The sequence below is a fragment of the Peromyscus eremicus genome, chromosome 14 (genome assembly GCF_949786415.1).
Source record: "Peromyscus eremicus chromosome 14, PerEre_H2_v1, whole genome shotgun sequence".
Classification (NCBI taxonomy): domain Eukaryota; kingdom Metazoa; phylum Chordata; class Mammalia; order Rodentia; family Cricetidae; genus Peromyscus; species Peromyscus eremicus.
This window is the reverse complement of record NC_081430.1, coordinates 64,109,160-64,131,778: the sequence shown is the minus strand read 5'-3', so window position 1 is coordinate 64,131,778 and position 22,619 is coordinate 64,109,160. Positions and strand designations below refer to the sequence as shown.

The 22,619-nt window shown below is 45.5% G+C and overlaps 1 protein-coding gene across 1 annotated transcript in view; it reads right to left on the bottom strand.

Moving 5' to 3' along the window:
• Positions 1–19,455: 19,455 nt before the first annotated feature.
• Ptprn2 (protein tyrosine phosphatase receptor type N2) overlaps positions 19,456–22,619 on the bottom strand; it is a 749,243-nt gene continuing 746,079 nt past the window's right edge. The window contains exon 23 of the mRNA XM_059279385.1: positions 19,456–20,937. Coding sequence (XP_059135368.1) covers positions 20,866–20,937 — 72 coding nt within the window. The 3' untranslated portion in view covers positions 19,456–20,865. The remainder of the gene's footprint in view (positions 20,938–22,619) is intronic.

Below are 22,619 nucleotides of genomic sequence, written 5' to 3'. Positions count from 1 at the left end.
ACCCAGAGATCTGCCTGCCTTTGCCTCCTAAAAGCTAGAATTAAAGTTATGGCTTTTAAAAACATTTTTTAAAGATTTATTTTATTTTATGTGTATGAGTGTTTTGTATGCATGTATGTATGTGTACCATGTGCGTATCTGGCTGGTGTCTGCAGAGGTCATGTTCTGAGAGGGGTACAGATCCCCTGGAACTGCAGTTATAGTTATGAGCCACCACATGGTGCTGGAAACCAAACCTAGGTCCTCTGTAAGAGCAACAAGTGCTCTTAACCACTGAGCCACCTCTCCAGCCCTTGGATGGCTCTTTCAAAATAATTTTAAAAATACGTTTGTGTGTGCATGTGTGCGTGCATATGAGCATGTGTGTGCATGTGTGCACACCGCATGCATGCATGTACTATAGTATATATGAGGAAGTCGGGAGCTGGTTTTCTTCTTCCAGGGATCGAACTCAGATCATCAAGCTTAGCAGCCATCTTAACCCATAAAGCCCAAGGAGTTTTAGACTCCCATAATTTCTAAGTCAGGACTCAGGAGTTAGAAGTACACAGTGCACAGGAGAGCATCAGTCTTTGCAGTTTCAGTTACTACACGTGTGTACACATGTACACACTTGTATGCTCGGTCATATTCTCAGGGTGATATGGATGGATACACACATGTGAGCATGTGCACGTGTGTGTTTGTGTTTGTGCGTGTACCTCCACATGCCTTTAGAGGCATGTGTGATACTACCTGGGGTTTGAAGGCATCAGTTAGGTACACACCCACAATTCCCCAAAGAATCGCAAGGAGACTCCAGTGTCAGGATTCCCTCCCCAGGGTAAGCTGCCCAGCCAGCCGCAGCCAGACAGAAGACACATGGACTTTACATGCCCCACACACCCTCTCTGTGGTGTTCACTCCTTTCTTGGGTATTTCATTCTCTCCTTTTCTTTGTCAATGGAAATATACAGTTATGCACAGCAGGTAAAAGACTAAGGTTAAGGGAAGGATTAGATCATGGGTAGACTTGGTTTTCCCAGTTCTTTGTACTAAAGCCCCTCACACCTGTGTGTGGGTGTGGCCTTTCATGAGAGTCCATATGTGCATTACCCTCCCAGCTTTTCTCACACATGCCACCCGCTGCCTCATTCCTCACACTTTGTATCTGACGTGTGGCATCTTCCTTCCCCACCAAGCAGAGTCCTGATGCCTTCTTTATATAGTAGTTTTTGAATATTGCACATCTGCTTGTCTCATTGGCCATGACAGACCCAAGGATAAGCACGCAGGCTTCCCGTGGGCTTTGCGGCTTTATGGTCTTGGACAGGTTCCTCTGCCTCTCTGCCCACAGCTCTCCTTCCAGGCAAACAGTGGGCCTTCCAGGTGCTGGGGCAATGAGAGGAGACAGTGGTAACTCAGCTGGAAAGCACAGGTCAGAGGCTCCTGAGGGGACATGGGACTTCAGGGATCTGGGCTTGAAGGGGGCCTGTGGGACCACTTTCCCCAGAGGCCATGTTGCTTTCCAAGAGGCCACCATTCTACTGATACAGGTGCATAAGGGTGTGTGTGTGTGCACCAGGCAGTTGGTGAAGGGCCAGAAAGGGCATGTGGCATTCTGGAGTTTCAAGACACTCTCCTGAGAAGCTAGGCTTGAAGCAGAGACCATACATTGATCTCTGTGAGTGATCACGTCCAGGAACCCTTGCTATCCCCAGACTCCTAGATACTCCCTTTTCTGAACCACTATCTCATTGGTATGGTTCCCCTGACCCCTGGCACCCCGTGCTCCACCAGTCTGCATGGGCCACCTTGAGAGAGCACAGCCTGTGTCTGTAGGCAAGAGCTGGTACTGAGAGGCTGTTGCTGTGGGCAGAAGAGGAGGAACACCAGGGAAGGAGTCTGGTTGAGGTCCCCTGTCAGCTGAGAGTTGAGAATCCCAGCAGTGAACAGGGTTTGTTCTGGAGTTGCCTGCACAGCGACAACATTCTTTTAGTGTAGAGAACGTTAAGATAGCAATGAACAGGGACGCAGGTCCAAGTGTGTAGGCCCTTCTCCTTCCAAGCTTAAACCTACAATTTTCTAGAATCTCACAAGAAGCCCCATAACAAAAGACACTTTTTAGCCCCCCCTCCCCTGCCCCATGCAACCTTTGTAACCAAAGTTTCACCTTATCCGAATGAGCCCCTCCAATAGATCTCCAGAACCACACTACAGCCTCATTAAAACAAAACAAACCCCTGTCAACCCCTTGAGATGTAACTTTAGAGCTACCAAAATCGTGCATATGGATACAGTAAAGATGATACAGAGTCTCTCTCTTGAGAAGGCCACCCTCATGCTCATAGAGGTCTCTTATCTTTTCCATAGAGTCTTTTATATTTTAATCCCATGCAATCTCCTTTTCAGGAACTCCAGGTCTGCTTCATGCTGGCTCATCCTGAAGTTCTTTTCTGAGGTGAAGTCAATAACCCCAGCTTCACCCGACTGGAGTGAAGAGAACTGAGGCTGCTGCAGCTGGCTGTGTGGAGCTGTGTCTCTGGCCAGTGTGGTGGGAGAGCTGAGTGCTGTGAGGAGGGAGAAAGGAAGGGTTGGAGAAGGAGCAATGCCCCCTTCCCCGCACCCCTCCCACACCACTGCAGGTTGTCGGGATGCTGTGGGCTGGAGGCTCAGGGCAGAAGTTGTGAGTGCTGTGACTGTGGGGAGTCATGGAAAATCACTGAGGTACTGAGTCAGGAGCCAGGTTCTCCTCCATATCCTGCCTTTCTTGAGGCCTCTGGAGCCACTCTGGGAGGTACTAGAACAGTTCTAAGCTGGCCACAGTTCACAGGCATTCCCCTTTCCCTTCCACTGGATTCCCCACCACCCTCCACGGTCAACTCACTGGAGAAACAGACCAGCTGGGGTTAAGGCTTCATGCTTCTCAGGCCAGGTTGTGGCACGCTATGGGGACCTGCACTCAGACCAATGGTAGGGGCAATGGAGAAAGTGATGGGAAGAGTCTAGAAATGGCGCAGTCTTGGGGCCTCACCAACCCACAGGAAGCTCAGCACTGGACAGCTCTGCCAGGTGGCCCACAGGAGGACAGTGGGAAGGACCAGTACCCCATACACACCAATCATGGGTTCGGGCTGCCCCCAAGGGGTGTCACTTTGGACCAGAGGTACTAACTACCATGGCTAGTGACCAGAGCCTCAGCCACAGTGTTTTTTTTTTTTTTTTTTTTTTTTTTTTTTTTAAATTTTAAGGCCAATGCAGAAACCTGTGACTTCTGACTGCTGTTACATGCACCCAACTTTATCAAGGAACCCCCAATCCTGGGGAACCCTGAATCCTGGGGAACCTCTAGTCCTGGGGAACACCCAATCCTGGGGCCAAACAAGTGGCAGGCAGGCTTTCAAACATTCTAAACCAAAACATTTTTGTTTTTTTGAGATAGGGTTTCACGTCCAGGTTGGCTTTGAATTCCTAATTAATTGTACCTCTGCATCCCAAGTGCTGGGACAGGAGGCATGGATCACCACGCCTGCAAACCACAGCAGCAAACCAGACGTTGCAAACAGTTCCCTTCAGTGTGAGACAGGGACGGCCTTGACATCTTACTAGGGGGTGGAAGTGGGAGACAGATGACGGTGGTGGGGTGGAGAGAAAGGGCAGAAACAGCAGGGTTTAAAGACTTCCGTTTAAAATTAAGCAGAAGAACCAGAGAGGTAGCATGGCCTGGCTGTGAAGGTCTATCAGGGAGATGGGAGCGATAGACAGCTTGCTCCTGCATTGTTTCCTTGGATCCTGGTTCCCACCCGCTGGGCTCTCTTGAGGCAGAAGTAATGGCCATTCTAACCTCTGAGGCTCCCACTTCCTTCCGTACCCCAGTGCCTGTGATGGCTGCCTCCTAGGAGCAGCTCTGCAGTAAATCTTCTGAGACTAGCTGTCAGCCATCACTTCCCTAAACCAACAGCTGCCACCGGCACTGACAGCATGAGGAGTGGCCAGCTCAGCACCCAGGCCCCAGCACAGCTGAGACTGGAGAAAGACGCAGAAGGTCTCCATCTCAGCCTGTCCCTTCACTCCAGAGAACACGTCCCTATGTGGACTTGAAAGGTGCACGTTCCTGGCCCATGCGTGGCCCAGCTGTGACAGGATTATGTTTTCCCAAGATCATCCCAGGAAGAGCGCAGAGGCCAGAATGTGGGGAAATTGCCACATGTCCAGAGAAACCTCTGTAGCATTTTTATCAACACATTCAACTAAAAACAAATGACACAAACCATCTGGTTTGTTTAATAAATGGAGCAACATAAATAACTAAGACCAACCTCTAAACAAACACCAAGGTAAATGAAAGCCAGTCATTGTTCAGGAGCAAAGGTGTAATCAAATTCTAATTTTCTATTCCAATAAACATCTTTGAATTAGTGCCTATTCCACTAATTATGAAGAGTTTTTTTTATTAGTGTTCTACTTGATTAATAAAGCACAAAACACAGATTACCTATAATATTACTCTCAGTCCCCATGGGGAGTATCGGGGTGCCTTCTGCATGTGTTTAAATGCAAGAGAAGTCATGAGAACAAGAAGATGGTGGAGGGGGAGGGGAGCACAAGTCAGCTTTTTAAAATTTGAAAGAGAGCAAGGAGGGGGGTCTATGGAAGAGCTTGGAGGGTGGAAGGAAAGAGAAGGAGGAAATGGTGTGATTATTTATAATCTCAAAAACAAAAGACATAGTAAAAAATTTTAAAAAGCATTCAATTTGTAAGACAAAAGTGAAGCCTCCTAGCACAGCACCTCAGTGCCATGGTGCTGTCTGGACAGAACATTTCCTGTCAGCTTAAGCCTTGAGTTCAGGAGGGAACTCCCTAACCTATATCCTAGCAGTGGCTACACCCTAGCGACATGCGGAGGGTTGAAGAAGAGTCTTGTGAACTGCAGCATTTGCTGACAATCTCCAGAAAAGATGCTCTGCCCAGCAGCAGGGGCTCCTGTGAGCGACAGAAACTGGTTTAGGGAGAGCAGGGACCCTAAAGCATCAGATCTGAAATGTTCTTGATGGAGGCCAGAGCAGAGTTGTGTTTTCTGTCTTTGCCGTCTCCTTCTTTCCTGAGCTCCCACCTACGACTCTATAACAAGCCTCTCATTAAGACTCTCCCTCTGTTGTCTGTGAAGTCTTCGAATTTGAGAGACAAGAACTTGTAAGCCACTGGTTCAGAGTTTGGTTTGGTGGTTCCTGGGACCCTAGCTCCCTAAGAAAGTTTCTGCCTTTCTCAAAGACACCCCAATATTCCCATATCTTGAGCAACCAGGCCCCAGAGTTCTGATGTCATGGGGCAAACACAGGGAGAGACGGCTCTGCCTTCAGTGGGGCTGTAGCTGCTGCCCAGGCCTAGGAGTGGCATTGGGCATCCAGAGGTTGAAAAGCTTTTCCCAGGCAGGTTGCAGGGCTGAAAGTAAACCTGCCCAGTGTCAATTTGCAGGTTCTGGTGTGGACAGAGCAGGAGAAGCAGAGTTAAGTGTGAGCCTGTAGGGGCCAGGTTCAAAGCTTACTGAACCGTATTCACAAGGCTCAGAACATGCAGGTAGACATCTTTTTTTTTTTTTTTTTTTTTCCCCGAGACAGGGTTTCTCTGTGTAGTTTTGGTGCCTGTCCTGGATCTCTCTCAGAAAGAATCATTTAAGCCCTGCCTCTGCAGTGATGCTCCACATGTAATGTCATCGATAAGATGGTTGGCTTTTGCTCTTGTCCATCTGGAAAAACCAGAGCCCCAAGAATTAGGAGTAGGGCAGAGGTATTCCCCAGAGGGCAGCATAGGAGCTTCATTGTTAAGGAAGTTCACGTCTGGTGTCTCAGCCTTAACCCACCACAAGAACACCATTGCTAATTACTTTGGCTACTGACTGTCATTTTTGTAGCTGGCCATACTGTGCCCCATGGTGGAAAAGCCTCTCTCACCTTTCCTAACCCTGGGCTTCAAAAGGCCACAGAATGTCATTTACATTGTATATCTGGTCACTGGGCCAGCAGACACCATGTATGGGGCATATTGTTTTTGTGTCACTGATTGTCTAGACTACTATGTGTGGCAGAAAAGACGTGTGGTATCTTTCCCAATGAACACATAAAGAAATTGAGGACCTGTGCTTTGGGTTGGAACTCATCCCTCATCATGATGAGTAAGCCATGTTCAGATTGTGTCTTGCTGCCCACCTTGCCTCCTCGGTGCATAAACACTGAGCCTGTTTATGAGGGAGCTGTGCCTTACCCAGTTGCAGACAGCTGTCCAAGGACACAGAGCACCATAGTGACCAGGTGCTCATGTGGTGAACATCAGGAGCCCTCAGTGGGTATCTGTGGTGGTTTGAAGGAAAATTGTTCCCAAGGGGGAGTGGCACTACTAGGAGCTATGACTTTGTTGGAGTGGGTATGACATTGTTGGAGGAAGTGTGTCACTGTGGGGGTAGGCTTTGAGGTTCCCCATACTCAAGCTATGACCAGTGAGACAGTTCACTTCCTGCTGCTTGTAGATCAAGATGTAGGAATCTCACAGCCCCTTCTCCAGTGCTATGTCTGCCTGCATACTATCATGTCCTACCATGACGATAATGGGCTAAACTTCTAAACTGTAAGCCACTCCAATTAAATGTTTTCTTTAGAAGAGTTGTCATGGTCATGGTGTCTGTTCATAGCAATAGAAACCCTAACTAAGACAGAAGTTGGTACCAGGAACTGTAGTATTACTGTGATAGGCCTGATCATATTTTTTTTTTTGAAGGAATATGGATCTTGGGCCTGTGGATTAGAAAAGCAGTTGATTTACCATGGTCTCCTATTCCTTGTTCTCCCTCTCTGTTGTTGATCCAGCTGGGATCTCCCGCTCCCCCAAGCTCTCTTTCCCTCAACCCTCGCCCTTCACTACCCCCACTCATGTCCAGGCTGTTCATGTAGATCTCATTCCATTTCTCTGTCATTGGGCGATCCCCGTGTCTTTCTTGGGGTCCTGTTTTCCAGGTAGCCTCCCTGGTGATGTGAGTAGCAGTCCAGTCATCCTTGTTCCACATCTAGTATCCTGCTATGAGTGAGTACATACCATGTTTGTCTTTCTGAGTCTGGGTTACCTCACTCAGGATGATTTTTTCTAGATCCATCCATTTGTCTGCAAACCTCATGATGTCATTGTTTTTCTCTGCTGAGTAGTATTCCATTGTGTATATGTACCACATTTTGTTTATCCATTCTTCAGTTGAAGGGCATCTAGGTTCTGGATGCAGAGATCCATGGCTAGGCCCCGGGTGGATCTCTGGGAGTCCAATTAGTGAGAATGAGGAGGGTTTATATGAGCGAGAATTGTTGAGACCAAGGTTGGATAAAGCACAGGGACAAATAGCCAAACGAATGGAAACACATGAATTATGAACCAATGGCTAAGGGGTCACCAACTGGATCAGGCCCTCTGAATGGGTGAGACAGTTGATTGGCTTGATCTGTTTGGGAGGCATCCAGGCAGTGGGACCAGGTCCTGTGCTCATTGCATGAGTCAGCTGTTTGAAACCTGGAGCCTATGCAGGATTGCTTGGCTCGGCCTGAGAGGAGGGAACTGGACCTACCTGGACTGAGTCTACCAGGTTGATCTCAGTCCGTGGGGGAGGCTTTGCCCTGGAGGAGGTGGGAATGGGGGGTGGGCTGGGGGGAAGGTGAGGGGGCGGGAGGGGGGAGAACAAGGGAATCCGTGGCTGATATGTAGAATTGAATTGTATTGCAAAATAAAAATAAAAAAATTTAAAAAAAATAAAAAAAAGAAAAGCAATTGAACATCTTAAGTGCTGCTTAATGGGCTATCATAGTAGGAACATGGAAAGCAGTTGTGCTGAGTGTGACTTGATGAACTGTGGGGCCCTGGCTCAAGAGGTTTCAGAGGAGAAGACTTTTAGTATGTTGCCTAGAGATCATTCTTGTGATAGTTTGAAAAGTATGTGGCTGCTTTTTGTCTTTGTCCAAAAAGTCTGCCTGTGGCTAAATTGAAGAGGTTTGGATTAATTCCATTGGCAGAAGAAACGTCAAAACAGTCTAATACAGACTCTGTCATGTGGTACTAACTCAAATGAAGATTTATAATGAAAAGAAGCAAGCTTAGTAAGGAAAAATATAAAATGTACAATTTGAGGAGAAAAGGAGCACCAGAAAGTAGAATGGAGCTAAGTCCTGTGTTCAAGGAGATAAAAAGATTACAAGGCCGGGCGGTGGTGGCGCACGCCTTTAATCCCAGCACTCGGGAGGCAGAGCCAGGCGGATCTCTGTGAGTTCGAGGCCAGCCTGGGCTACCAAGTGAGTTCCAGGAAAGGCGCAAAGCTACACAGAGAAACCCTGTCTCGAAAAACAAAAACAAAAACAACAAAACAAACAAACAAACAAAAAAAAAGATTACAAAATGGAATAAGGGGAATGGTGGTGACCTCAGGGCAAGATCCCACCCAGCTAAGTTTCAAACTTGTGAAAAGGAATTAAAGAAAAGCTTAGAGCCAGATGTGGTGGTGTATTCCTTTAATCCCAGCACCCCAGAGGCAGAAGCTGGCAGATCTTTGAGTTTGAGGCCACTTGGTCCACAGAGCAAGTTCAAGGACAGTCAGGCTTAGTCAGCGAAGAAAACCATGGAAAACAGAAAGCTGGTGAAGATGTAACTGAATGAGGGGGCCATGTTCCAGACACAACAAGCAGTAGAACTTGGCAGCTTTGGCCACGTGCTTCTGGCTTTAGAGTCAAAGAGTGACTAAGGGAAGCCACTGAGGACAGGCATGTGTCAGGGGTACCCCTGAATGGAGGCCTAGAGATGCTGTTACATGAAGCTGTGAAGGTGAAGCCTAATTTCCTCAGAGATTCCAAAATATTGGAGACACCAGAGCCATGGGATACCTGCCAAGGAGAGCTGCTAACAGGGAGTGGAACCAGCCCAACAGAGGGAAGTTTACAGACAACAAAGCTGAAAGAAGTTAGAGATCTGAAGAACATGTTTACATCAGACATGGAGATGCAGGGTTTGGTGTTTGCCCAGCTTGTTTTCAGTCTTGCTTTGGTCCAATATTTCCTCACTATGCTCCCTACTCTATGTTTTGAATGGTAATATATATCCTGTGCCATTATATGTTGAAAGTATGTGATCTGCTTCTTGATTTTGATTTTGCAGGGGATTACAGTTAAGAGACTGCATGAATCTTGGAAGAGACTTTGAACTTTAGACTTTTAAAGTAAGTTTGAGACTGCTATAGATTATGGGGACTTTTGAAGTTGGATTGAATGCATTTTTATTAAAAGACCTTTTTAATATTTGTACAACATCTGGCATCCAACTTTTGGGGCATGAGTTCATGAAAAAGCTGCTTGCCTGTGACTTAAGCTGGAGCTACAAGTGGCCAGAATCTCTACACCACCTGGGCCAGAGTCCCCACCTTGCCAGTTAAGGTTTTTTTTGCAGCCTCTCTGCAGCAAACTCCACAGGTTTTGGGGCTTCAAAAACTGCAGGAGTTAGCCACTTTTGCACATTTTCCCTGTGCAGATGGCTGGATCTTTCACTTCTTTCCTCTCCCAGTGGGTTTTGGCTTTCTCTGGGCCCCTTCCTTGGGCTGCCACCACACTGTCATTTGAATTGATGTTGTCAGCAAATTTGGTGAGTCAATTGGGATTTCTTAAAGGGAGGAATTAGTTAAAGGAAAGTTTTTTTCCCCCACATTAAAGTTGAGAAACATTTTTACAATGGAGGGAGTTTGGTCTCTGTTTGATAACATGATTGATGGTTTAAAAGTGGAATGAGAGGATAATTAATGTAGATGGGATTTATATAATGTCAATTATAAATATTACTTGTTTGATCATCTCTATTTTATCATTAAAAAATTTGGGTAACATGAGTGCCAAGATAAAAGTTTTAGAGAAATCTGTTAAAACAGATCATAGAGATATTCAGACCCAGACAGAGGAATTTAAAGGAGAACCAATCTCAGCATCACATTATAAGGTTACAGAGAAACAACCTAGGGGTTTCAAACAGCCAACCTTAATCTATCCAGTAATCTACAGGAACTGCCAAATAATAGATATCCCCAACACTGTGTAAGAGCTGACTGGACTCCTGTGCAATTGTTAGATTTATGGAGATTCAAAGAAGCAATAGTCTCATATGGTCTCACACTCACCTTTCATGAAGCAGATGATAAACTCATGGTCAACTTGTAAAAGAATTATCCCTCAGGACTGGAGAGATTTGGTTACAGCAGATTTTGTTACAGCAGTCTTAGAGGCTGGTCCCGAATTACAATGGAGGACCTGGTGGAAGGATGAAGCTAAAACCATTGAACAATGACGTAGGGCTAGAGGTATTGAAATCTCCCAAAATCAAATTCTTAGAGAGGGATATAATGCTAATATACAAAGACAATCTTTATATGATGACCATACCCTGGCTTTATGCCAAATGGCAGCCTTGAATGCTTGGGACAGAATTGAAGAAGTAAGAAAGAAAATTGAGTCATTTACTAAAGTTATGCAGGGCCCAAAAGAAACCTTCACTGATTTCTTAAAGAGACTAACTTCAGCAGTAAATAGAATTATACCAAATTCAGAAGTTAGGCAGATATGAATTGAGTCTCTGGCTTTTAAAAGTGCTAATGCACAAGGCAAAAGGGGTAATTACTCCATTAAAGGCAAGATCAACACCCTTGGAGGAATGGATCTGAGATACAATTAATATTGAATCTCATGACCATGATGATGCTTGGATAAGAGAGGTGATTTCCAGAGGTTTGAAAAAATAGTAATGCCAAATGTTTCAATTGTGGTAAACAAGGTCACCTAAAAAGGGACTATAAGCAGGGCATTCCTAGAAACAATGTTTTTGCTAAAAAATAATCTCAACAGAAAACCCTTACCTTCTGGATTATGCAGAAGGTGCAATAAGGCAGACATTGGACTAATAAATGTAGATCAACAAGGGACAGACAAGGTAATCCCTTGCCTTTGCTGTCAGGAAACTCCCTGAGGGGCCTCTTGCAGGCCCCCATGTCAAATTCCATTCAGTCCTTTCCTGTCATCATGGAAGAAACTCCTTCCAGAGCAATTGAAGAACCTAATGCTTATTGTAAAAAAACATACTGCTCTGGATGATAGAACAGCTTTAGAAAATAAAACAAAAATTTAAGGAGAAACCATTAATCGAAATTGATAAAGATTAGATTTGGAAACTCCCCAAAGTTAGGATTGGGGAAGAGTTTTGTTTTTTTCTTTCAGGAGAATGAAAGCTAAGGAATCTGAAGAACATTGGACAAATTAGACATCTGAAGAAAAAGGACAAATCATCCAGAAAAAAAATGTCCTATGAAAAATATTTTGAAGTCTCCAAAAAGATGATGGGACCCCACAATGATGATTCCATTGGAACAGTGATAACACCATTAAGCTGACAAACATCACCCAAAGATCAGCTTTGGTCTACAAACTGCTCACGACAATATTGAGATGGCTAGCTGAGATGATCCAGCCTCACAGACTACTCCAGTCAGGACTTGACCATAATCCTACATTTTCTTTGTGTCTCCATAAGACTACCAGAGCTCCCAGTCAGCAGGAAGTAGTCTAGAAAACTATAGCTACATTCCCCAAAAATGGATTATGGATGTTTGTCTTTGTTTAGGGGCTGGTTAAATATTGTTATTGGTCATAGTCAATCTCTTTCAAAAAGAAGAAAGGGGGATATGATATAGAAATGAGTTATATAGAAATGATAGGATAAAAGGGTAGATTATTGAATCTACCCTGAAAAGAAAAAGGAAGAATATAGATCTAAGATAAAAAAGGTAGATTACTGAATCTACTTTTAAAAAGCAACTACTAGTTTTAAATATTTACATTGGATTAGATTTTTGTATACTGTATATAAATTGTTTATATTGATAAAAATTTGAGATTATTTTTGTTAGAATATATTGTACATATATTTCTACTCTTGTTCAAGGTATTGTACCTATACAGCTCATTTAACAATGTAATGTAAATTGCTAGTCCTTGAAAGTTATTATTACCAACTAATTAGGATACAAAGACCTGAAAGTTAGTAGTTAGTTATTTTAATCAAACTTGTAGTCATGTTAGGAATATTTCAAGGTCAAACAGAAATATATTTTAGGTAGACAGGTCATCTTCAAACACTTCAGAGTTCTACAAAATATGGCATTTAAGATGTTTTAATAACATAGATTCTTTTTTTAAGACTATGAGACATGTCTGCTCCTAGCAGCACCAATTTACTTCAGAGAAGATGATGGCCATTGAAGAAACTCCATATGAAGTTTGCTTTCTTTATGGCAAAAGTTTGCCACTCGGCAAGAAAGTACTCTTGCCTTGACTGCTGACAGTATGCTGTCCGAAATGGACAAGCAGGACACAAAAGAAAGGACTGCTGATCTTTGCCAAGACAAAGTAGGACAGCCCTTCAGAAAATCCTGCTTCACAGACGAATATGTCAGATATGTCAGACCTGTGGGCCAAAGATGGATGCTGCAATATTGCAGATGAATCTTGGGTGACTGTCCAGGCACTTAATTGTTTCTGTCATTTCTCACTTTTTTTTTTTTTTTGGAAGTTGCTTGTTTGCACTTCCTGCTTACTTAGTTAATATTATTTCTTTCTCCGGTCTCTGAAGGAGTTGAAGACTAGATAGCTATAGTTTTCCTTGTTAACAAATTCAGAAAAGAAACTCACTAAAGAGTTGTAAAGTGTATAAGTTTGAAAGACATCAAAAGATAATTTTTGGTTGGTAATACAAGTGGTAGTATAAGTAAGGATAGAAGGTGAATTAGGTGCAACATTTTGGACTCACCAAAACAGGATAGATAATGGAGTATTTTCTCTGAATTTGTCAAATGTTTATGAACTGGACATTGTTAATGTAATTCTTGATTGTATATATTGTATATACTTGTTGTACTTATTGTATATAGTTTTTCTTATATTAGTTATAACCTTTTATTATTTTAGACCAAAGGGGGAACTGTGGTGATATATTGTGTACCTAATAAAATTTGCCTGAAGATCAGAGAACAAAACAAGCCTCTAGATTAAACATAGAGGCTGGGCAGTGGTGGCACACACCTTTTATCCTAGCACTCAGGAGGCAGAGATTCGTTTGGATCTCTGTGAGTTCAAAGTTACCCTGGACTACATGAGATTGACTCAGTCTAGGAGAGAAACAGAGCCAGGCAGTGGTAGCACACACCTTTAATTCCCAGCACTAAGAAGGAAGTAATATGGCTGGGTGGAGAAAGGTGTATAAGGCGTGAGGAGACAGGAACAAAAGCTTTTTTGGCTGGAGCCTTTTCAGGCTGTGGAGTCCTAGAGGTAAGATGTGGCAATGGCTTGTTCCTTTGTCTCTCTGAATTTTCAGTATTTACCCCAATATTTGGTTCTGTTTTTTTTTTTATTAAAAGACCATTTAGATTTTGTGTTAATTTTTTTATTATGATATGGCTACAAGCCTTTAAGGGCCAGGGAGTAAAATGCTGTGGTTTGAAAGAAAATGGCCCCCAAAGGGAGTGGCACTATTAGGAGCTGCTGCTTTGTTGGAGTGGTTATGACATTGTTGGAGGAAGTATGTCACTGTGGGGGTAGGCTTTGTGGTCCCCTATGCTCAAGCTATGACCAGTAAAACAGTTCACTTCCCATTGCCTTTAGATCAAGATATAGGAACCTCAGCTCCTTCTCCAGAGCCATCTCTGCCTGCACACGGCCTTGTCCTGTCACTGCGATAACGGACTAAACCCCTGAACAGTAAGCCACCCCAATTAAATGTTTTCCTTTATAAGAATTCCTATGGTCGTGATGCCTCTTCACAGCAACAGATATCCTAAGAGTATGTGTGTTCTGCTTACTGCAAGCCAGCAGATGGCACAAGCTCTGTATGTTTCCAGAGCTGGCTATAAAATGCCCACCAGGACACTGTGCCTGAAGCTGTTTCCATAACTCCCGAGCTTGGGTCCAGCTTGTGGGACTCAGTGCTGACACTGCTCCCACATGGGTTTGACTTCCTTCTGATGACTTCTTGCTTCCTGTGGAGGTTGGCTAATAATTAAACACTGTCCAGCTTTCCTCAATAGCCTCAGCAGGAGTGGAGTTTTGACAAGACATTTTGGTTTTCCTCACTGCCCTTCTCTGAAGCTGAAGCTTCGTTTAAGTTGCTACCCACCAGACAGCAGCCTCTGTGACAATGACCTGATTAACAGTCTGTGGTGGTTTGATTGAGAATGGCCCCTATAGACTCATATGTTTGAATACTTTGTCTCTAATTGGTGGAACTGTTTGGAAAGGATTAGGAGGTGTGGCTTTGCTGGTGGAGGTATGTCACTGGAGGCAGCTTTGAGGTTTCAAAGGACTTATACCATTCCTGGTATACCTTCTCTGCCTCCTGCTTGTGGATAAAAATGTGAGCTCTCAGCTGTTCCTGCCACCATGCCATTGTGGTCTCTAATTCTTTGAGATCAAAAGCCCAATTAAATACTTTCTTTTATAAGTTGCTTTGGTCATGGTGTATAGCAGGTCTTTCTTTGGATGCCAGCTCCCGAATAATGACACAGAGACTTTCTATTAATTATAAAAACTTGGCCTTAGCTTAGTATTGTTCCCAACTAGCTCTTAAAACTTAAATTAACTCATTTATATTCATCTATGTTCTGCCATGTGGCTTGTTACCTCTCTTCCATACTGTCTTTCTGACTTCCTCCGTGTCTGGCTAGTGAATCTCCTGCACCTCAGATTCTTCCCCAGAGTTCCTATTTCTACCTGGAAGTCCCACCTATCCTCTCCTGCCTAGCTATTGACTATTCAGCTCTTTATTAAACCAATTAGCAGGTGTCTTAGGCAGGTGAGGAAGGACAGAAACATATCCTCACAGTGTACAAAAAGATGATCCCAACAAAGCTGTTTTGTCATAGCAATAGAAACGTAACTAAGACACAGTTTATGATACTGTAAAAGCTGAACTGCTGCGATGTAGTGATGCAAAATCAGGGTGGGGAGTCCAAGAGGGACATGTGGACCAGAGTGGGCTGCAAGGCAGGTGCAATGGAGGCTTAAGAAATGAACACCAGGCTTCTTATGTTGGTGGGCTCTGTTCAGGGATGATCTGACTTTGCCTGAACTAACTCATTTGACATTCATTTTTCCCTATTTTAGGCTAAAATAGTCATGAAATAGATGAGAAGAAACTGAGAATAAAGTGCTAAGTTAAGAAAGAAGCTGCCTCCATGTGGCTTGGTAAAGAAGAGCATCCAACATAAGAAAAAACAGACTCTATTCCAAAGAGTGAAAGAGCATGAGACTCACAAGATGTGTAGAAAAAACAGGCAATGCATGAAAAGAAAAAGTGGCATCCAGCTCTCCCCTCTTGGCAGAGGGAAGGACAGCAGAAACCTCATCCAGAAGAGCAGCAGTGGCCATGAGGAGAAGGGATTGGCAGTACTCTATATACTGTGATAATGGCTAAATTACTAAAAGCAACCTATAGATGCAACATAATCCCTGTAAAAGTACAACCTCCTTCACAGAACTCAAAAAACAACCAAAAAGTTCATTTGAAAGCACTCAGCACCCACAATAGCCAAAGCAACCCCCAGTAGAGCAACCTGGCAGAAGCTTCTCAATGTCTGATGGAAATGATGCAGGGCTGGAGAGATGTCTCGGCAGTTAGGGATGCTTGCTGCTGTCCCAGAGGATCAGCACACACACACACACACACACACACACACACACACACACTTTCAAAAAGAAAATATACTGCAGAGCCATAGTAACACAAGCAGCATGGTAGCATGGTTCTGGCACAAGAGCAGACATGTAGACAATGGAACAGAGTAGAGGAGCCGGAGGTAAACTGACAGTCTATAAACACCTAATTGTTGACAAACGTCTTAAATATATATTGAATTCAAAAGATGCCACTGGGAAACTGGATTCCACAGGGAGAATGAAACTAGACCCAGAGTTCTCACCCTGCAGGAAATCAATTCTGAACGGACCAAAGACCTTAGTACGAGCTTTCAACTTTGAGGCTTCTAGAGGAATACGGTTCAAAACACAACCATAGGCAAAGACTTTCTGAATAAGACTCCAGTGGCATAGGAAATAATCCCAATAATTTGAAAAATGGGATTGTGGGAAACAGCAAAGGAAACTGTTAGCAGAGTAAAGAGAGCCCACAGAAAGGAAGAAGACCTTTGCCAGCTATATATCTTACAGGGATTAATATCTAGAATCTATAATGACCTAAAAATTAAATACTCATAAATCCAAATTACCTAATAAATGGAAAAGTGAACAGAGAGTTCTCAAAAAACAAAAGGCAAAAAGCCCATGAACATTTGAAAAATAGCCAAAATCTTTAGCTGTCAGGGAAATGCCTGTTAAAATGGCATGGTTTCTTCTCACCCAGTCAGAATGAGTCACCAGGAAAAGAAGTGGGGCCTGCAGAGATGGCTCAGGCGTTATAAGTGCTGCTGCTCTTGAGAGGACTGGGCTTCCATCACCAGCACCCACATGGTGGCTTGCAACCACCTACAAATCCAGTTCCAAGGCATCTGATGCCATCTTTTGGCCTCCCTGGGCTCCTGCATGCATGTGGGACACAAACTCATGCAGGCAAAGGCACAAACATGTTAAATAAATATGTCTTTTACAACAGAGAACAAATGCTGGCAAAGCTGCAGGCAGAGAAACCCTTAGATACTGGTGGCGGGAGTATAAACTAGTGTTTAATAACCGTGGAAATCTCCAAAAACTGAAAATAGAACCACCTTAATATCCATCTACCTCACTCCTTGGGCACTTAACTCAAGGAATTTAGGTCAGTGTGACATAGAGATCCATGATTTTTGTTGCACATTTTACAACAGCTGGAATATGATTCATCCTGGAGGATCATCAATTGATAGAAATGTATTACATGAACTCAATGGCCTTTCATCCTGCCTTAACAAAATTACACAATTTTCAGGAAAATGAATAGAACAGGAGATCATGTTAAGCAAAAAAGAATCAGAAAGACAATACATTTTCTGTCATATGAGGAATTTTGTGTGTGTGTGTGTGTGTGTGTGTGTGTGTGTGTGTGCGCGCGCGCATGCATGTGTGTTTGCACATGTAATTGCCATGACGAAACTCATTTCATTATTTTGTACATTAACTAAAAAAGTTATTGAGGCCGGGCGGTGGTGGCTCACGCCTTTAATCCCAGCACTCGGGAGGCAGAGCCAGGTGGATCTCTGTGAGTTCGAGGCCAGCCTGGACTACCAAGTGAGTTCCAGGAAAGGCACAAAACTACACAGAGAAACCCTGTCTCGAAAAACCGAGAAAAAAAAAAGTTATTGAGAAAACAGCTTACTATTCTTAGGAAAGAAAAGGAAGCCAGGAAGTCCTGTCCCAGCCAAGTCTGTCCCCATCACTGGAGCTTGAGCTGTGCTGGAGTGCTTTTTTATGATATGGGAGGCTGGCATCGCTAATGTGGAGGGGGACAGAAGGAACAGTCTCGGTGAGGCAAAGCTTTGATGGGAACTGGGGGTGACTTCGAGCAGAGCACCCAACCAGGGGAGGTCCGTAGCCCTTAGCGATTGCTCAGTAACTTTTTTTAAAAAAAACTTTTATTGATTCTTTGTGGATTTCACACCACGCATTTCTATCCCACTTATCTCCCCATCCCCTTACATCTGCCCTCCGCCCTGGCAACCTTCCCCCAAAAACAAAACCATATTTAAAAACAAAACCAAAACCCAAACAAAACAACAACAAAAAACCAAAACAAAGAAACAGAGAGAGAGAGAGAGAGAGAGAGAGAGAGAGAGAGAGAGAGAGAGAGAGAGAGAGACAGTGAGAGAAGAATCTTGTGGAAGCTGTAGTGTGTTACACTGAATCACACAGTTTACGCTTTAGTTTATTTATCTTTACTTGCAAGTGTTCATTGCAGTGAGTCATTGTTCTGGCCTCTGGCTTCTGCGGCACCACTGACAGTGGGCTTTCACTGGGGCTCCTCTTGGATATCCTGTTGTTGTCCTGTGTCATGGAGATCCTGCTGTTTTGGATTTGTAGGTTCATCTTCACATGCTCCAACAGTTCATAGATGAGGTGTTGGAGTGGGCCAACTCATAGCCCTGGTTCTAGGCCTGGGTGGTAACTGGGTTGGTCAGCCCACCAGCTTTCCCTTATCATCGCTATCCTGAAGAGCTCTACAACACTGCTTCACCTAGATCACCCAATGCAGCCTGCGGCAAGGGGCAGGGCCAGTTCTCCTGCTTTCAGGGCCTCAGATCCGGGTCACCCACACTCACAACACCATGGCCAGCTCCACTGTTTTACCCAGGAGAGGGGCAGGACTTTCTTCTCTCCTGATTGCTGTAGTGGGTATCCAACGCAAGGGGTGGGGTTTCCCTCATGGCTAGCTCACCTGTGTCCCTGACAACAGGGTCAGCTCTAGTGTGCTGCCCAGATGGGTGTAGAGTCCACTCTCTTGTGTGCTGCAGCCAGTGAGGGTCAAGGCTAGCTCTCCCGTTCTTGTGACCCCAGGGCCAGCTCTCTTACCTGCCGCAGGTGGTAATGGGGGAGGGGGAAGGGCATCTTTCTCTCACCCATGCCATCACATGGCAGATGATGGGGGTGGGGGGGTTCAGCTCTCCTGTTCTCATACCCTCAGGGTTGGCTCACCTGTGTCCCCAACTCATAGGGTTAGCTCTAGTGTGCTGCCCAGGTGAGGTGCATGGGCCATGGACATCACCACAAACCCTAGCTGAAGTAGGACCATGGACCCAGACATGGCCCTTGGCGGCAGTTTGGCCTGGATGTCACCATGGCCCCAGTGGCAGTGTGGCCTTGGGCACCAACATGGTCTCAGGTGGCTGACCAGACCCTGGGTATATGCAGAGTCCTTGGTAGTAACAGGAACCATAGACATCATCCCAGACCCGGCCGCTGTAGGGCCACAAACCCAAACATAGCCCTAGGCAGCAGCCCGGGCCTGGATGTCTTCATGGCCCCCAGTGGCAGCACTGGCCACCCAGATCACTATGGCCCCAGTGGCAGCATGGTCCTCAGACACGGACATGGTCTTAAGTGGCTGACCAGACCTACGTCATCTGCATAGCCCTTGATGGTAACAGGAGCCATGGTCATCAACTCAGACCCTGGCTGCTGCAGGACCACAGACCCACACATGTCCCTAGGCAGCAGCCTGGTCACTCAGATTGGCATGACCCCCATGGCAGCATGGCCCTCGGACATCAACATGCCCCAAGTGGTGGCCCAGACCTCTGGTTATGGACATCACACAGTTGCTCTTCAGGAAATGAAAGGCGCCCATGGGACAAAACTTCTCTCGCCTTCCCAAATAAAGACCATCCAATATGAAATCAGAAGGTTTAATATGACACAATTAAATATATCTGTATATCACGCTGAGGATTTCCTTTAAACATAAGAAGTTACGATTAGGTATATGCTTCCTATATTCAGATAAATTCATTTCTATTGATTATTATTTAAATTCCAGGTAGGGGGAAATGACTTGGGAGAGAAGTGTCGGAGATGTTAGGCAGGGATACAACACAATAGAGTCATGACAGCACGGTGGCATCGTGTCCTGCTAGGCAGCCCACTTCCCCTGCCACGTTGCAACTTGAAATGTCAAGGCTGAGGGGTACGAAGCAGTGGGGACACAGGAGATGGGCATCTTTCATACTCAACCCTACGTACTGGGGCTCACAGCAATGTGCTCTACCTCTCTGGGCACTAGCGCCTGGCACTCTGGGCACTTGCACTTCCTGAAGTGGCTTCTTTCCTCTGTGTGGGGAGGCGGTAAGTACAATGCTCAAACGCTTTGGCAATTTGGATCATCCAGTGAGCAGGCATTTCATTAAGTCATCTAGGAGGTGGGAGGAAGCAGAGCCAAAGGGGCTTCCCAGCCTTTTTTCCAGGAGTAGGAGCATCAAAGACATTTTCTGATGCCTGTAACATTGGGGTGCTTCCTGGGTGAGGCAGGATGGGGAGCATTTACTCCCGGGGACCCCCAGGGCTTGCTAAATACCATACTCAATCTGGTTTTGTCACTTCGAGGAAAGCGTACCATGGGCACCTGTTCTTGTAATGCAGAAACAAGAATCTTAATATTAAAAATGCACTTCAGGGCTGGGCTCTTCTATAACTGTGCAAGGGTACAAGGGTGCAAGAGTGAGCTATCACCTGGGTCCCTGCTTTTGAAGCAGATACAGCGACCATACTCCAGGAGGGAAAAGGTGCCTGCCCTTAGGATCCACATGGGGTGGACATGATCAATCACTGTGCTGGGGGTGCATCAGGAGGAATGGGTAGAATGATGTGATGACACCCTTGCCACACGCCCCAGGGATGTAGGACACTGATCTCTTTCCCAGAGATTTCTCCTGATGGTGAGATTGTCTTACAGGCAAATGTCAAGTGTGTTTCTCCACCTGGTGGTTCCCAATAGGTGTCTTGCTGGCTGTGCTGGCCCATCCACCCCTTCTCCAGCCACTTACAGATGTAAGCGCACTCCCACGGAGGCCACGGTGGATTTCTAATGACTGTGTCATTGATACAACAATGTGAAAGTGTGCTTTAGGGAAAAGGAACTTTTGTCAAGACCTTGATACAAACGAGCCGAGTCTTTCCCTCCCTCTTAACTGGGTGTTTCCACACATCTGCTATTAAGTTAAACAAAAGTGCACCTAACTAGCCACCTGCACCGACTATGGAGCCTGAAGGACCCCGTTACTACCAGAAGCTGCAGAAACGACATCCGGTTGTGGTCCTAGAAGACTTCGTGGTGGGGTCCCGCCAGCTCCAGCTTCCGTGCCTACTGGGGAAGGGCCTTCAGGATGGCATTCACCTCCTCGGCCACGGCTGTCAGTGCAAACTCAAACTGCTCCTGAGGAATAGACAAGTGAGAAGGGTCGGTGAGTGAGAGAAGCTCTCTCCCCACCCCAGTGGAACCTGGAAGAAACTGTTTAGGAAACAGTGGTCAGAGGAGGGTTCTTGGGTTGCTGACCTAGGTTGTGACCCTTGGATTTGGGGACTGCAAAGGCTTGCTCCCATTGCTTGAAGGCACTTCCATAGCCACAGTGGGGACAGGAGTCACCTGTCTTTGCAATATGTCACCACATCCAAGTGCCTCAGTAGATGGGGTGGGGGTAGATGCAGATGCCAGCTGGCCATGGCTGTTACTGCATCCACCACCACGGTGATGCTGAAGCAGGATGCTACTGCTTCTGAAATAAACAGGTCATCTCTGTCAGGTCCCTACTGCCGTCCATGGACCTCTTAGGACAGCGACTCCCACACCCTCTTGCAAATGGAAAGGGACATGGCCCCTATCTAGCTAGTGAGCATCCATGGGAACATCGTGGTGAGGACTATTTTCTCTGCTAAGGGAGAGAGAGAGAGAGAGAACAAGCCTGTCTCCTTTCAAGTTCAGATAGAGGTGGGTGGCCATCTTCTCCTTTCTCAGCCTCTACAAAGCACTTGCAGACTCTGTGGCTCAAAGCCCTGGTGGCATCAGGCACTGGCTGATCACACTGCGGAGTCACAGACATCATAAGTTGTGCATGCTGTTCCCTAGGTAACAGTCACAGACTGTGAGCATCCCTGTATACGCTTACAAACTTATTGCAGTGCCAGCACTAGTGTGCATCTGGCACCAGCCCCTCCTCACCACGGTATTACACATTTGGACTTTAGTGGCCTGTGGCTATGGCTGGTGCCAGCCCCTGCTCTACTATGGTGTTACCACACATAGATGAGGTTTTGCTTTGCAGCCCAGTTGACCTGTAACTGACCCTATTTCAGGCCAGTCTTGAACTTAAGATCTTCTTGAGTCTTGTCTCCCAAACACTGGACTCACTGATAGGTACCCACCACCCTTGGCTGTGCCCACAATTGGAGTGGCATCACCTAGACCCAGGGGTTGGTAGAAAAGAAGTAGTACATTTGCAATAGGAATCTATATTCAGCAAACATTTAAAAACCAGTGGAAGCTGCATCTATGGAATAAAGCACATGATGGATGACTGGAGTTGCCAGGGCAGGAAGAACCACGTGTCTCCTGGTGCTGGCTGGACATGCGGCAGAAGGGCATTAGAAAGAACACGGGGTTCTTCTGAGCAAAGGAGTAGTTTTTAAAGCAGCTAAAATTCTGTTTATAGAAAGCAGACCTACTGGTCTCTTCCAGTTTGGCCCCACACCTGGAGAAGCTCAGGTTAGTGCAGGTGTTACTGTATGTTGTTGCTGGGTAGGGAGAAATACCTCTCACCAGGCCAGCCTGTGACATGGAAGGACACTTGAGTGGGCCAGCTGAGCTGGTCAGGAAGGAGAGTCTGCCCTCAAGGAGTGGCCACACCCTTGAATACCACACGTTTCCTGGGCTGTGGTGGTCTGGAGACTTCAGGGCAGGGGGATGGTTATTCAGTTGTAACTATGCTTACATTTGAACCCTTCTGCTTGGGTGGTTGCTATGAAAACTGTCATCCCTCATTTTAATGAAAGCTTCAGTGAAGTGTGATGCCAGTACCTACAACCCCCGAGGTCTTCACACCTGACAGGAGGCGCTTCCCT